We start from the raw sequence: 15,674 nt of genomic DNA on the forward strand, positions 1-15,674 counted from the left end.
GAAATCAACATTCAGGTTGTTGAGAAAATGCGTGTAAGATTCTCCAAATATTACAAAATCATGGCTATAAAACAAAATTTTCTGATTAATAAAACCTTCAATTTGTTTTCACTTTGACTATGTAAGATGAGTAGAATCTGAACAGGAAAATGACTGGCTATAAATATTTTTGTACCAATTTATGAAACATGTTATAAATTGCAGGACAGTAAGGCCCTGACTGTTACATGTTAATAAGCAATGGTTTGCCACTGGACAGCCGCTAAATTATTTATATATAACATGAACTTTACCTGCAGTGGGACTATTGTATTACAACATGGATGCAGGCTAGCTGGACTAAAATGCATACACCTATAATAGTTGGTTGTAATTAAGGTTTCATCTGAGCAATATATTTAGAAACAATTTCATGGTTAATGTTACAGGCCTTAGGTGACCAATGCAGATTGGCTAGTTGAGATTAGGTATAAAGGTCTCAAGGGCAATAGGGATTTAGCCAGCATGGGAACTCACTAAAACTCTCCCTAACCCCATAATGTCCAGGGTGTGAGAGTACACACACACACACACACATATGCATTTGGTGTAAAATCTGACTGGCTTCTGTGCACTATACCCCTGATCTTCAATCAGAGAGCCATGTCTTCAATTAAGGTCATTTCAGGTAAGATTCTCATAATCATTGATCTTACCATCACAAGTCTTCTAGTCATCAATTAGAGAAACAGCTATACTGTTCTCTTATTAATGAAGTTCAAGCGTCTTCCTTAAAAGTACAACAGCAAAGAATCTCCAATAGCGACAGTGACCAGCCGTTTAATTATGAACGTCTGTGAGCTGTGTGCTGTAAAGTACGCTAACTGGCTGTCAGATTGAGGAACACTGCTTCTCATCTTTAATTTGCAAGGACCAAATCTCCAAGAGAGATTCCCTTGAAGAGTTCAATTCTCTCGGACGGAGCATAAATATCTAAATCACAAAAAGAGGGAACTTGTCTCAAGCATCTCATGCAGACTTTTCTACTACTGGGGACAGGCCCAGGCAGAGCTTAGAGGGTGACATCACCTCAGAAATACATAAAAGTCAATCTTTTCTGCTGCTGTTTGTTTGAATTACATTTTTATTTGACAAAAAAAAACTCCTGCATTCCGCTACTGCATTAAATTACAGTGTCTTGTAAAAAAACTGAAATAACAGCTATAAGCTGGTACAGAGAAACAAATGTACAGTAAGAAATACACCTCCATGCACACATCCCTGTCCCTTACAGACTGCAGTAAAACTAAAGGGGCCACTTGCACACTGCCAAGGTGCAAGATACTTTCCATAGGCTTTTAACCACAACCTGGGTGATTTAATCTTTTATGCAATTTAAACTGCCCTGACTCCTATTCTACACCTAGTAGATTGCGGTTATTTGTCGGCCAGGAGTTTAACGGGAATGCAGTCCTGAAGTGGCTGACAGGATCTACCCCATGACAAGGGCTAAGTCACCATTAGGCAGGCTCTGAACCCATTAAAAATCATACTGACCGTAAGACATTAAACAGTAATATTCAAAAATTGTAAAAGGCATTAAAAACACTTTCAGTCCAAACACAAATGAATAGTCTATCAGAGTTTTTAATTACATTTGTTCACTAAATGTATCAGTGCATTGGCACCATTGGAAAGACATGATCATATCACATAAACCCACACAGACAAGAGGTCAAAATGAATCACCGAATACACTTATACATCTCAATGCATGATCCTTCTTGGTAATGTCTGGTTAGAAAAACAAAGGGAAAATTGGATTTCCTAGTTTTTCATGTTCGCGGCAGTGCTCACTTCCAGCTGATGTAATATGGGGTAGGGGGGTGGGGGTCTGTCCTGATTGGCTGGGCACAGCGGGAAGAGGTGTGACGTAACTGCCAGTCAGCGCTGGGCGGTGATGAGAAGAGCAGTGTCATGGCTGGATAGCCTTATGTAAGGCTGCCTAGCAGGCCCTATATGTGTGTGTGTCTGTGTGTGTGTCTGTGTGTGTGTGTGTGTGTCTGTGTGTGTGTGGGGGGGGGTCATTGGCGCTTGGCCTTGTATGGGCGTGAACGTTTCCGCCTATCCGGCTTCCTTTGTTTGTGCAGTCGTCCGATGCTCACGCCCTGGCGACGCCTTACTGAGATGTTCTGCTCCACCAGGCTGGCCAGCATGCCTGTGAGACAAAAGACATGTCAAGGTGTGAGAGGGTGAGGCGGGCAGCTGGGACAGGCGACGGGAGAGCAGCAAGGCATCGGGGGGCAGCCGAGACAGGCGGCAGGAGTGTGGCATGGCGCTGAGACAGGTAGTTGGAGAGCACCGGGGGGCAGCCAGGACTGGTGACAGGGGGCAGCCAGGACTGGTGACAGGGGGCAGCCAGGACAGGCAACGAGAGAGTGGGAGGGTGCTGGGACAGGTGGCAGGAGAGTGAGAGAGCGCCGGGGGGCAGCCGGGACAGGCGGCGGGAGAGCAGGAAGACACCAGGAGAGGAGGCAGGAGAGCGGGAGGACGCCGGGACAGGCAATGAGAGAGCGGGAGGGTGCCGGGACAGGCAGCGGGAGAGTGGGAGGACGCCGGGACAGGCGGAGGGAGATCGGCAGGATGCAGGGACAGGCGGCGGGAGATCGGGAGGACGCAGGGACAGGCGGCGGGAGAGCGGGAGGACGCAGGGACAGGCGGAGGGAGATCGGCAGGATGCAGGGACAGGCGGCGGGAGATCGGGAGGACGCAGGGACAGGCGGCGGGAGAGCGGGAGGACGCAGGGACAGGCGGCGGGAGAGCGGCAGGACGCAGGGACAGGCGGCGGGAGATCGGGAGGACGCAGGGACAGGCGGAGGGAGAGTGGCAGGACGCAGGGACAGGCGGCGGGAGGATGCAGGGACAGGCGGAGGGAGAGCGGCAGGACGCCGGGACAGGCGGAGGGAGAGCGGCAGGACGCAGGGACAGGCGGAGGGAGATCGGCAGGACGCAGGGACAGGCGGAGGGAGATCGGCAGGACGCAGGGACAGGCGGAGGGAGATCGGCAGGACGCAGGGACAGGCGGCGGGAGAGCGGGAGGACGCAGGGACAGGCGGCGGGAGAGCGGCAGGACGCAGGGACAGGCGGCGGGAGATCGGGAGGACGCAGGGACAGGCGGAGGGAGAGCGGCAGGACGCAGGGACAGGCGGAGGGAGAGCGGCAGGACGCAGGGACAGGCGGAGGGAGAGCGGCAGGACGCAGGGACAGGCGGCGGGAGAGCGGGAGGACGCAGGGACAGGCGGCGGGAGAGCGGGAGGACGCAGGGACAGGCGGCGGGAGAGCGGCAGGACGCAGGGACAGGCGGCGGGAGAGCGGCAGGACGCAGGGACAGGCGGCGGGAGATCGGGAGGACGCAGGGACAGGCGGAGGGAGAGTGGCAGGACGCAAGGACAGGCGGCGGGAGGACGCAGGGACAGGCGGAGGGAGAGCGGCAGGACGCAGGGACAGGCGGAGGGAGATCGGCAGGACGCAGGGACAGGCGGAGGGAGATCGGCAGGACGCAGGGACAGGCGGAGGGAGATCGGCAGGACGCAGGGACAGGCGGAGGGAGATCGGCAGGACGCAGGGACAGGCGGAGGGAGATCGGCAGGACGCAGGGACAGGCGGAGGGAGAGCGGCAGGACGCAGGGACAGGCGGAGGGAGAGCGGCAGGACGCAGGGACAGGCGGCGGGAGATCGGGAGGACGCTGGGACAGGCGGAGGGAGAGCGGTAGGACGCGGGGACAGGCGGCGGGAGAGCGGGAGGATGCTGGGACAGGCGGCGGGAGAGCGGCAGGACGTAGGGACAGGCGGCGGGAGAGCGGCAGGACGCAGGGACAGGCGGCGGGAGAGCGGCAGGATGCAGGGACAGGTGGCGGGAGAGCGGCAGGATGCAGGGACAGGCGGCGGGATTTCGGGAGCGCATGGGGGAGCAGCAGCAGGAGGTGGTGGGAGACCATAAGGGCACTGGGGTGCAGCCAGGACAGGCAGTGGTACAGCGGGAGGATGAGGCTGGAGGGTGAGGCGAGAGCTGTTACCTTCCTGAGCCAGCATGGAGATGAACGTGCAGATGAACTCGTCATAGTTATGGGTCCGCCTCTGGTCATCGATCTGGCAGGAAGGAGAAAGAGATCAATCAGAAAGGACAAAAAGCAGAGGATGGAAAAATGAATTGGCAGCTTCATTTTAAAAAATTATTTAAATACCAACAGAGGCCATTCATTTGAATAACAATTACGGCGAGTGATCTTTCTTAAGCTTTTTAGAGTTTGGGTAGATCATTCAGGCAGGCACATTGTCAACTTTGTGTTAATCACTGATATTTATAATGAGAAATTAATTCTTCCCTATAATGAATAAAAGCCAGTTAGTGATTTATTGAGGCTGGCAACAGACCGACAGAGAGGCTAAGGATCTGTTTTTGTCAAGGATGTTCTACAGTAACCTGAACCAAAATACAAATGACAAGTGCAATATTCTTTTTACCAGATGCTTAATTTACCTTCACAGTTCACATTATCACCCAGGAGCAACCCTGTCAACCCACAAGGATTGGGTGCAAAGCATCTCCTAAGGTACTAAATGAGCCAGCGTGACCGATAAGGCTTAGACAGCACACCTTGTACTTCTTCCGCTTCTCGACCTCCTCCTTGAGACACACTTCATAATTGGCGATGTCAGACTCCACGCATTTCAGCAGAGCTAGCAGCTCCTGGAAGACACGCGGCATTACATCCAATGGAAAAAAGCACCTCTACCCAGCTGATATTTCCAAATGCTACTGGGGGATGAGAGAGGTAGACGGACGATGGACACTGGGAGCCTTGCGTGCCGGGTGTCAGATTACACTGGCCTTCACCCAGCACCATTTACTGACACGCAGTGAACATTAGTCTGGCCTGTGACAGCACACCGTAGGTAGCGGATGACAAGGTGAGACTCGCATTACCTTAGGGGAGTACTTCTCTCCAGCCGGCCTATAGGGGGTGCTGTTTTCAGGAGGCTCAATGCTTTCCTTATTGGGTTTCACTTCAGCACCGTCGTCTGTGTCTTCTGTCTTAGTGCCCTCTACTGGTCCTGGAGCAGGGTTCTGCTTGATGCCGTCCGCAGGAGTGTCTCCTAAACAAAGGAGAGGGACTTAACTTTCTGAAGTCCAATGAAGTATATGGCTCAAGATTACATTTATATTTATATGCCAAGACAGTAGGGGGGTAAATCATTGTCCCCAAGGTGATTCAATTTGATTACTTATTCAATTATTCTGATAACCTGAATTCAAACTTTTTTCGCTGAAAAAAAAAAATCACAAAGATGACCATGGGAACTTAATTGTAACTGCCATGTTGTCCCGAATACAATGCGGGGATTTTCCCCTCAAAATATGTCTGAAAAAGTGGTGTCATCTTATATTCAGGGCCTAGACAAAAAAGGGAATAGATAGTGCCAAAAATTATATTTTGTAATGAGTGTTTAATCTTGCCATAATAAAGATTTGCCATAAGAGCGAGAGAATCTGAAACTGTGAGTGTCTCACCAAGATCTGTGAGAGCTGGCAGCCCAGGTAATGCCTGTGTTTAGTGTGGATCCCTGAGTGTTGTGTCAATTGTTGGCTTCCCTGGCTGTGCCGCTGATAATATTAAACTGATAGTGGCTGTAAATAAAGATCGTAATTTCATTTATTAATATGGCTCAACCTTTCTCCAAAGTATGTTTTTTTGCCATCTTCATGTAGGTCTGCTGCATCAAAAACTTTCTGTATCCTCAAGGGTTGCGGAGTTTGCAATATACATTACCGCCCCCAAATAATACATTTCTTTTTTGTTCATTTTTTAATACACTTTTTGCACTGCGATTGTCTGTGGTTGCTGGTTAACTTGCTAAATAGTCTTTTCAAATAAAATAATTGTTCTTTATAAAGGTAAGATTTGGTATTCCAGAAACTTTTTTTTCTAAAATATAGTTACCAAAAAGCGAGGGGGTAATCTTATATTCGGAGCAATACGGTATTAAACAGGGAGAATAAGCCAGTGTAAATTCAGAAAGGCCAATTACTGAACTGTACAAAAAAAGGAAGATATAGGAGGCACTATATAATTGGCTGCTTTCACCTCGGCTAACCGGCAGTGCACCAATGTGGAAACTTTGACCAAATATATCTTTGTCTAATACCGCAGATACCAATAACTGGGTAACCTCTGAGCTAGATCGAAATGGATTTGAAGATAAATTATAAACATGCCAGAGGTGGTGCTGTGAAACCTCCCCTAAGTGACGAATGAGCAGACTCAATCCCTTATCCTCTGCTACAGAAAACAGCTGATTGTCCAATGCCATCATCTTAGTACCATGATTTTAGTAGATGTGTCTTTAGCTCTGGTGCTGCTAACTTTGATAAATTAATAAAGTTTAAATATTGGCCAGCAATATCGAACAAGATCAACACGTCGGACTGGTGCGCGTATCTTCATTTTTAATTAATTTTGGCCAAAACCGATATGTTGCACAATATATTGTGCATCTCTAGGGCTAACATTACTTTTGACTTGGCAAGCTAGTTAGCTAACTCAGAGCTTTGATTAGAGGTACTGCAGCTGGCAAAAAGAATGACTTTTTTGTACTATAAAAGCTTGGTACTACAGAGATCATGAGGTAGCAATTCCTTCGTGAATATTGATGAGCTTTTCCCCGCCAAAGAAATTTGGGCACCGGAGCTGCTACTTCCCAGCATGTGAGTGCGAGAGCATGCAACCTGCAAGTAGGAGTATCTGTAAGTAGTTTCAATTCAGTACTCAATTATAGCTGATTCCGACATTGCTGATTTATGTAACTGAATCACCATGTTAATAATCGATTCATCACTATGCACTGATGCGTACAAGACAGCGATTCAAGCTCTAACACTCATGGAAAGTTTTTACACTTTGAGTGTCAGGTCTGTTACATGCATTTTCAGAATACAGACATGCACCTATCATGTGGCAATATCTACAAAGAGGATTCAATCTTATCCTGCATTTCTACACTTCACTCAAACCAATTGGCTGCTTAAACGATGAAATGTGCCCTCTAATCCTCCCCTGGAAACCTTACTGATCAGGCAGTCTGATCAGAACATGAAACATGTCATTCACAGCACATCTGTCTAAGGCGCAGCGGCTACAAATACGGGCTTTGGCATAGAGGAAGAAGCAAACATTGTAAACACAACTACCAGCAGGTTGCAGAACATCTGACAGTGAAACACTAAGGGCCAAAACAATCACAGGATCCCCATTAATAATACAGGGAGTAGCAGATGGCTGGGTATGGGACTAAAAATGGCAATTTTACCCGTGGTGGCAAGGGTGCAGAGCACGCCGTCCTCCTGTAGGTGGAGCAGCGCCGAGCCGACAGCGCCCCCCAGCTCACGCACAGCGCGGTTGTAGCGTAGGCAGTCGAGGCGGAGCAGCCCCTCCTCCTCCCCAAATATCACCTTGGACAGGTGGGAAGTGACGGGGCTGGAGGGTCTGGTGGCAGCGGCAGAGCGCAGCGGTGAGCGCAGCGGCGAGTTGAAGGCACTGCCAATCTCCGACGCTGTGTCCGTGCTCTCGTTGCTGGGCGTGGGTGAGGGCTGCGAGGGCGCAGTGATGCAGATCCCCCCAGTGCGGCCCTCCGTCCGCACCGACAGTGGTGTTGACACGTCCTTCCTTTGGCATTCCTTCTTCAGCTTCTCTGCCAGCACGTTCAGAGCGAGCTGGCCCTCCAGGCCCCGGCCTCCTGGTCTCAGGCTCGCCTTCCTCCTGAACCTGTAGGGGGTGCCCAACAGCCACCGCTCACAACCGCTTACAGCAAACAGATCAGCCATCAGTTAGCCTCATTATTCATCATGATGATGTGTGAATGGAAAAGCAAGCAGGAAACTGGACATCTCATATATGCAGGAAGCAAACTGAGAACTGGAAAGATGAGCTACCTAGGAAATAATCTTAGATAATAATAAGGTCACCACTGCCCACTTGACCTGCCTGACCTGCTGTGTGCATCGGTGTTGCTACAGTCTTCATCTTCTTCATCTTCATAGTCATCTTCATCATCAGAGTAGGAGGGATTTGGCGGGCCAGGAGGCCGGGAGCGACTCACTCCTGCGGCCAAGTCTTCCTCTTCCTGACAGTCACAGTCGAAAACCAATCAGTGCCAATTTCTTAAAATTTACTGTACATATTAGGTAAATTATGTATGTATATGTACAGCCTATTGTATGTCCCCAGCTGTGAATGTTTTTTCCATCCTATTCTTTATTCCTTTGTAACGTAAATGGTTTTCCACCATCGTCAGTCCCGTAAGATGTGCGTTGTGCTTCCCCTTTTAGTTACAATTAAACGATTATTGAAGATCTTGGTGAATACATCCCACTGCCCTTAAACCCTAGCTCACCACCTGCTCCCCAGAACTCGACTCACTACCCTTAGCCTATGTACTCCCTAGAACATCATCCACTCCCCTTAGGCCCACCCACTCCCCAGAACCAAATCTACACCCCAGAATACCACCCACTCCCTCCCCAGAATCCCACCCAATCAATTTAAGCCCAACCACTCCCCAGAACCCCACCTAATCAATTTAAGCCCACCCACTCCCCAGAACCCCACCCACTCCCCTTAAGCCCATCCACTCTGTAGAACAACCCTCAATCACCATAACCCCACACTGTGAAGTGCTGCATGACTGCTGTTTCTCAGCATAGATAACAATCAGCCCCCACTGGCCTGCATGGGAGACTTGGCGTAGTTATGGTTGTCCAGGAAAGCAGGCAGGCGCTGAACAATAGGATTGGGACTGTTGACGGGTGGCGCATTTCCGGTGGGTCCCGGCTGCTTCAGAGGGGCTTTGCCCCGACTCAGCGAAGTGTGGGCAGCCTGGGGCTGGCCACGGAGGCTCTGCTGATCTGCAGGATGAAATGTGGATATTAAATATGCAGTGCAAGGCAGGTTAGCACAGTATCGGAATACAATCAGCCACTGTCTAGAAACACAGGTACAATAGGAACTCTAAAAATAAGAACTAGGGCAGATACATGTTCTAAGGATGCTTCACATGGGAGTGCAGCCTCTGCTTTTGTGGGAGGGACGTGCTCTGTACTGTATAACTAGCAATTGTGGGAGGGGCCTGCTCTGTACTGTACACAGTGCCTCTGTAGTTGGGACCTACTCTGTACAGTACAACCAGCCTTTGTGGAAGGAGCCTGCTCTGTACTGTACACAGTCCTTTTGGGGGAGGGGACAAGTCTGTATTGTACACAGTGCCTCTGTAGGAGGAGCCTGCTCTATACTGTATAACCAGCCATCGTGAGAGGAGCCTGCTCTGTACTGTACAACCAGCCATTGTGGTAGGAGCCTGCTCTGTACTGTACAACCAGCCATTGTGGTAGGAGCCTGCTCTATACTGTACAACCAGCCATTGTGGGAGGAGCCTGCTCTGTACTGTGCAACCAGCCATTGTGGGAGGAGCCTGCTCTGTACTGCGCAACCAGCCATTGTGGGAGGAGCCTGCTCTGTACTGTACAACCAGCCATTGTGGGAGGAGCCTGCTCTGTACTGTATAACCAGCCATCGTGAGAGGAGCCTGCTCTGTACTGTATAACCAGCCATTGTGGGAGGAGCCTGCTCTATACTGTACAACCAGCCATTGTGGGAGGAGCCTGCTCTGTACTGTACAACCAGCCATCGTGGTAGGAGCCTGCTCTGTACTGTACAACCAGCCATTGTGGGAGGAGCCTGCTCTGTACTGTATAACCAGCCTTTGTGGAAGGAGCCTGCTCTATATTGTATAACCAGCCATTGTGAGAGGAGCCTGCTCAGTACTGTACAACCAGCCATTGTGGGAGGAGCCTGCTCTGTACTGTACAACCAGCCATTGTGGGAGGAGCCTGCTCTGTATTGTACAACCAGCCTGTGTGGGAGGAGCCTGCTCTGTATGGTACTCAGTGCCTTTGGGGAAGGGGCCACGTCTGAACTGTACACAATGCCTCCGTAGGAGGGGCCTGTTCTGTACTGTAGAACTAGTCATTGTGTGAGGGGCCTGCTCTGTACTATACATAGTGCTTTATGGGGAAGGGGCCAGCTACTGGAGAGGTCTTATGTACTACAGATAATATCTTTGTGGGAGGGGCCTGCTGCATACCACAGACATTGCTGTAGCACAGAAAGCTGTTTTGATTTTATGCTGCTCCACTGGAGAAGCCTTGTCCAAGATGCAGAGGCTAACCTGTGGGAGCAGCCACCTCGGCTGTGGTCTCAGTGTCGGCATCCAGCTGATGCTTCACAGCAGGGGGTGTGTCCTCAGGAAATGAAGCTTCCTGCTGCTTACGGTCCTGGACCAACTCAGGCTGAGTCATTCGGATGAGCTGCAAACGCCACAGAAATGTATAACTCCTCTGGCACAGAAGTTTTGCAATCTGTGCCAGTGCATGGAGCGACATAGGTCTGAATCCCATGCCCGGATGGACGTGGGTCTGAATCCCGTGCCCAGTGGCACGTGGATCCAAATCCTGCACCCAAAGGAACATGGGTCTGAATACCGTGCCTGGTGGGATGTGGGTCCAAATCCTGTGCCCGGCGGGATGTGGGTCTGAATGTGCCCAGCGGGGTATTAGCAGCATTGATGAGCCCTTGAAAAGGACCCCACTGCCCTAGCCATATGCTAGCTGATTCTGTCCGCTGACCACAAAACTTGCTGCCACCTGTACATGTGTTTGTATGTCTTTCATGGAGAGCAAAATTGTATACGTGAAAACATCTCAATTTCCCCAAGGGTACGAATAGAATGCCACTATTCTAATCAGCTTTTCTCCCTCAATGTTTAACTTGATTTACAGAACAGAAAACAGCTAACCTGGCATGTTCATGTATTTTAAAAGCATTAAAAGGCTAGACACTGAGAAAAGGTAAACAAAAGGCACTGATGTAGGAGTGTATGTAGCATGTAACTCACAGATGTTAAGCTTGATATTAAAATGTCTTGTCTAAGTTCTTAACTGAGTCTTTCCATATGAAAGAAACCAGTTTGATAAAAATTTCCCTGGTCATCTTCCCCTTAAAAAAACACACAGGTGCTCCTATACGGAATTTTTGCGGTAATCCCAAATGGTAGGTCAGCATCTTTAATAGTTTTGAAATTACAGCCTTTTGAAATTATAGTTAATGTTATACATTAATTAAACATTAATTAATTAATAAATGTTGGGAGGGGAGTAGGTGCAACAAAGAGACGGAACAGAGCGCACTGCTCTCATTTATACAAGTGTGTATTTACATGAGAAACCCACAGCAAGGTCAGAGCCATGGTGACCCCCCCAGACCCACGTGTAAACAGGTTAGCATGCGCGTTAACTCCACCGGAAGCTACCTGCTGTAGGCCCTCCAGCACCGTCTGCCTGTTCTTCTTCAGGATCTCCAGTCTGGACTCATATTTCATCCTCCGGTCAGGAACCACAGCCATCAGGTTGAAGCGGATATCATGGTATGGCTCACTAAGATTGCCATGACAACAGAACAGTTTTACCATCACTGGGTGGATGTTTCTATTACAAAGCACCAGAAGCTAGAAGTGCGCATTATTCTGCGATTAGTATCAGCCTGCAGGGGGCAGTGAAAGCAGCAGGACTCACCCAGCTGTAGCCAGTCCTATCCGCTCCATGATGACGCGGCGGGCTTTGTCTGTCCACTCCTCGTCTTCTGCCCACGGACCTAGAAAAGGGGAGGAGACCAAAACCAGATGGAACAGAGTAAAACACAGCCATGCTGGCAAACGATGTGTTCATCATCCATGAGACAGGGAACCAGACAAAGCAAACAAGCCGTCCGGCAATCAGTCTACAACCAGCCTGGGCAGACCAGAGGGACCCACATCCCAAAAGAAAAAAAAATCCAGGCCATTTTTCAGTTACTTTGATTGTAATTCAGTAAATTCAAAGCAATAATAATCTGCAACTTAATAAATATAATTTCAGTGCCATAAAACAAATACGAGTTCAAATTTGAATAACACCAGTACTGTATATGACAGATATGGGCATATAGAATCACACAACATTAACAGCTCCAGAATTGTTAAAAATATCTATAAACATTAAGGCTGTTTAAGTTACAGGGTGGTGTTCAGTATAAATAGCTTACTCACCAAGTAAATATGATTTTAAAACAACTACAACAAGTAAGCCAATAAATGAGCAGACAGCTTCAGTGAAGCAAGCAGGCACCGCACCGTGGTCAATGGGGTAGGCCTTGAGTCCATCTAATTCAAACAGACGGTCCTTGACGGGCACGTAGCTGACGAAATGGAAGGCCTCCATGGTCCGGACCGCACTGATGCCATTCTGCTTCTCCGGCAGGTGCCTGGGCTCGGGCCTGCAACACACACGTGCATGACTGAGCCCAGGGTCTGGGACGCAGCAAGCAGACGAGATGAAAAGCTGCGATTGCTAACAATTGCTAATAATCAATAATTAATTAATCCCACTTGGGAAGAGAAGACAAATGTTTATTTCTGGTGTACAAGCCTGTTTCCTGCAGCATAAAATAAGCATACACAGGACTGCTTTTTTCACAGTTTTAATTGGTCACCACATAAAGATCAGTTAGCAGATCTCATTTTTAGTCCAGAGGGACACAAAGCAGGAGGTACAGCTTCCATGTAACGCCACAGTCCAGAATTTAACTGCAAAAGGCCCTGCTCAGAATTTTGCATATAAAACAAAGAGGAAACATTGAAGGCAAATGGCCTTCAGCTATACAATGAGCGTCGACAGAGGCGAAAGTGCTCACCTGGCATGACTGTTGTGTGCTTTGGCAAGTTCAGGAGCGTTTCCAATTGCATATCCTTTACTCTTAAAGGAGTAGAACAGCAACAGCACAGTATGATGACTTTATCATATCAGAAAACCAATGCTTTGCAGTGACTAGACACCAATGATACTGAGCTTTGCATCCCAGACGTTATAACGACTGTCCAGGGTCCTCCCCCAATTACCTTTCCTAAGATCTTAAATTTCCATATTGTCAAATTTCTACCTAACGAGAGACAATTCTAATCACAGGATCTCACGGTATGGCCGTTTTGCAATTCCTGTGTTTAATAATTATAGGTGTACTAGGACCAGCACAGACGCCTGCTAATGGACCATACAGCATACTGAACATCCAGGCCCAAAACAGACCATCTGACACCAGCCGAATGAACTGTTTTTGTTCTTCAACACTTATTTCTCATGTGGGCCTACCTCTCCATGCTAGCTAGGGAATTACAACTAAGCAAAAACTGTTATGCAAAGCACTAGACTTTCACTGGTAGCCTCTAAAGCCATCTTTCTTCACCAGTCTAGGCTTTCCCAGTTTTGTTCTCAGAGCTCATTTCAGAAAGGGCCCACCAAAATTTCACAACAAACAAATCATTTATTTTGACTTTAAACCCTTGAAAGGCGTAAATATATGTTTACAGCTAGGAAACAGTTGGTCCCCTTGGTAAGAAGCTAAGAAATGCCACAGTCAACTTCTAAGAACTGATGTGTAAAATAACCAAGACACATGAATCTCATTAAGAAGCAATGTGGGCTTCTTTCAATTCCTCCTGCTGTAGACCCATCCCAGGCTGGGTTTTACCTCTGGACTGAAGCCTTTGGTGAACGCCTTCATCCGGCTGAGGGTGGGGCCCAGCTCCACAGCACTGCAGTTGAGGAGCACACTGAGCAGGGCGTGGGTGGCACAGGAGTTGGGGATGAGCTGAACATGGCAGAGACAGAGCTCAGCACAGCCCCCTGAATCTCAGAGCACTTCAAAAATTGGTCTGGAAATCATGAACTGCTGAGTTCAGTAATACATTTCATAGACTTGGATTTTCTGCTGCACATGAGAAGTCAGTCTTCAAATTTAACACTTGCTTACAATAAAAATATTTTGAATTTTATTTATTTTTTAAAATTTAGTGATCACTGGTTATTTTTAACACACCACAGCACACAGTGCACAACAACAAAATGTGTCCTCTGCATTTAACCCATATGTGATGTTGTGACATAGCAGGGGGCAGCTAATTCAGGACCCCGGGTACCTCAGTGGTGTGTTGATGGTCGGGGATTCGAACCCGCAATCTTTCAATTACAAATTTTTTTTTACAAGGTTTGAAACATATACCTGGTGAGCAAAGAACATGTCATTGACAATTTCTTCATCAATGACTGAGGTCTCATCTACCAGCGTGGACACCTTCCTTCTGGATCGGCGTTCCTCTATCCATTTGAACAGGAAGATGAAGCCATACACCGGGCTAAAGAAAAGTAGAAGTCAGCATATAGTGCTTACTGGCAAAACCATCCCACTGCATACAATAAGAAAACAAGCGATGCAAATACCTTTGGCATTTGCTCTGCAAATCATATATCTCCTCAACTTGAACACCTTTCACACCTAAAGAAACAATTTAGTTTTAATACTGCTGAACAACGACCAGACATTATTTATAGGAACATGTGGGTTAACTCACCAAAATCCTCCACCAGGAGCGTGAAGAGTCCTGAGTCAAGACAATTAAATATTATTATTATTATTATTAACAACAACAACAACATAGTACATATAATTATAATATAACTGTCACATAAGTGACAGAGGGAATTACTCGAATACATTAACAATAACTGATTTAATGCAACAACCTGGTAGCCTGTTTATCCTAATAACTGTAGCGATACAAAATAATACACAATGCATAAACAATGTCCGCGGAAGAATACACAATAACACTCCTGATAAATTCCTGATACTTCCTTATTTTTTAATGTAACGAATACACAGTCAGATCTTACAGAATCAAGTATTTATCTAAAAATATAAAATGTTCAATTTATTAAGCGTCCTTACAACTCACTGTAAAGATAAGCTTGTAGTCTCGCTAGCTTGTGATTTGAATTGGCGCTAAGGTAATGACCAAACACTTTAAATGCTAAACTAGTTCCCTAAATGACATTATTAAATCTATCTGTAGTTGGACATTATTTATCGATTACAGTCTAGAATGTTCCGTAACATTTTGAATATTGTCTATGTATGATTATTAAATATTAGCCAGCTAGCTAACTGACTACCCACCTGGGTCACTTTCGAGTTCCAGCCACCCTTTATTCATTTTTATGTATGCGGAGTCACGGGACCCCTAATTACCACGCCAGTCCACATGAACAAACAAACAAACAACAAATTATGTTAAATATATGGTACAAAAACAAAAGAACGACACCGCAGTAAACTTGTCGTTGTGCAATAAAACCGCGACAAAGAATACCACGGGGTCGAGGGAAATCTGCGTCACGATTTTTCGACACAGTTGGCAGACATATTTGTACGGTCACAGGAAAAAAGCCTTGTAGACATGTAAGAACCTCATAGTCACTTTGAGTCAAAGGAATTCTTAACTAATGTTCGATAATTTCAATTTATAAATAGACATTCTAGTTGCGGTATTTGAAGGAATATTTATTTTTCCAACAGCAGTATAATATTTATGCAAGCGTATAATCTGGAGCAATGTAAATCATCAAAATTGAATGACGCCATTTACATTAATGTGAAATAAATTTTTTTATTGTGATGTAGACCTGCTGTAAGTCAATAATATTTGAAATAAGC

At 47.2% G+C, this 15,674-nt stretch overlaps 1 protein-coding gene across 1 annotated transcript; it reads right to left on the bottom strand.

Annotated features, from left to right (window-relative positions):
* Positions 1-1,105: 1,105 nt before the first annotated feature.
* On the bottom strand, positions 1,106-15,322 carry bap1 (BRCA1 associated protein-1 (ubiquitin carboxy-terminal hydrolase)). The gene is made up of 17 exons (XM_049021606.1): positions 15,138-15,322; positions 14,533-14,562; positions 14,402-14,456; positions 14,184-14,316; positions 13,653-13,772; positions 12,819-12,880; positions 12,259-12,401; positions 11,663-11,741; positions 11,401-11,524; positions 10,261-10,399; positions 8,763-8,941; positions 8,027-8,160; positions 7,348-7,802; positions 4,967-5,136; positions 4,637-4,729; positions 4,056-4,128; positions 1,106-2,197 (listed from the first exon to the last, which is right to left on the bottom strand). Exons 1-17 carry the CDS (start codon positions 15,172-15,174, stop codon positions 2,064-2,066), a joined length of 2,160 nt encoding a protein of 719 aa, XP_048877563.1. The 5' UTR covers positions 15,175-15,322; the 3' UTR covers positions 1,106-2,063.
* Positions 15,323-15,674: the final 352 nt, after the last annotated feature.

This window comes from Brienomyrus brachyistius, chromosome 8 (assembly GCF_023856365.1).
Source record: "Brienomyrus brachyistius isolate T26 chromosome 8, BBRACH_0.4, whole genome shotgun sequence".
Classification (NCBI taxonomy): Eukaryota; Metazoa; Chordata; class Actinopteri; order Osteoglossiformes; family Mormyridae; genus Brienomyrus; species Brienomyrus brachyistius.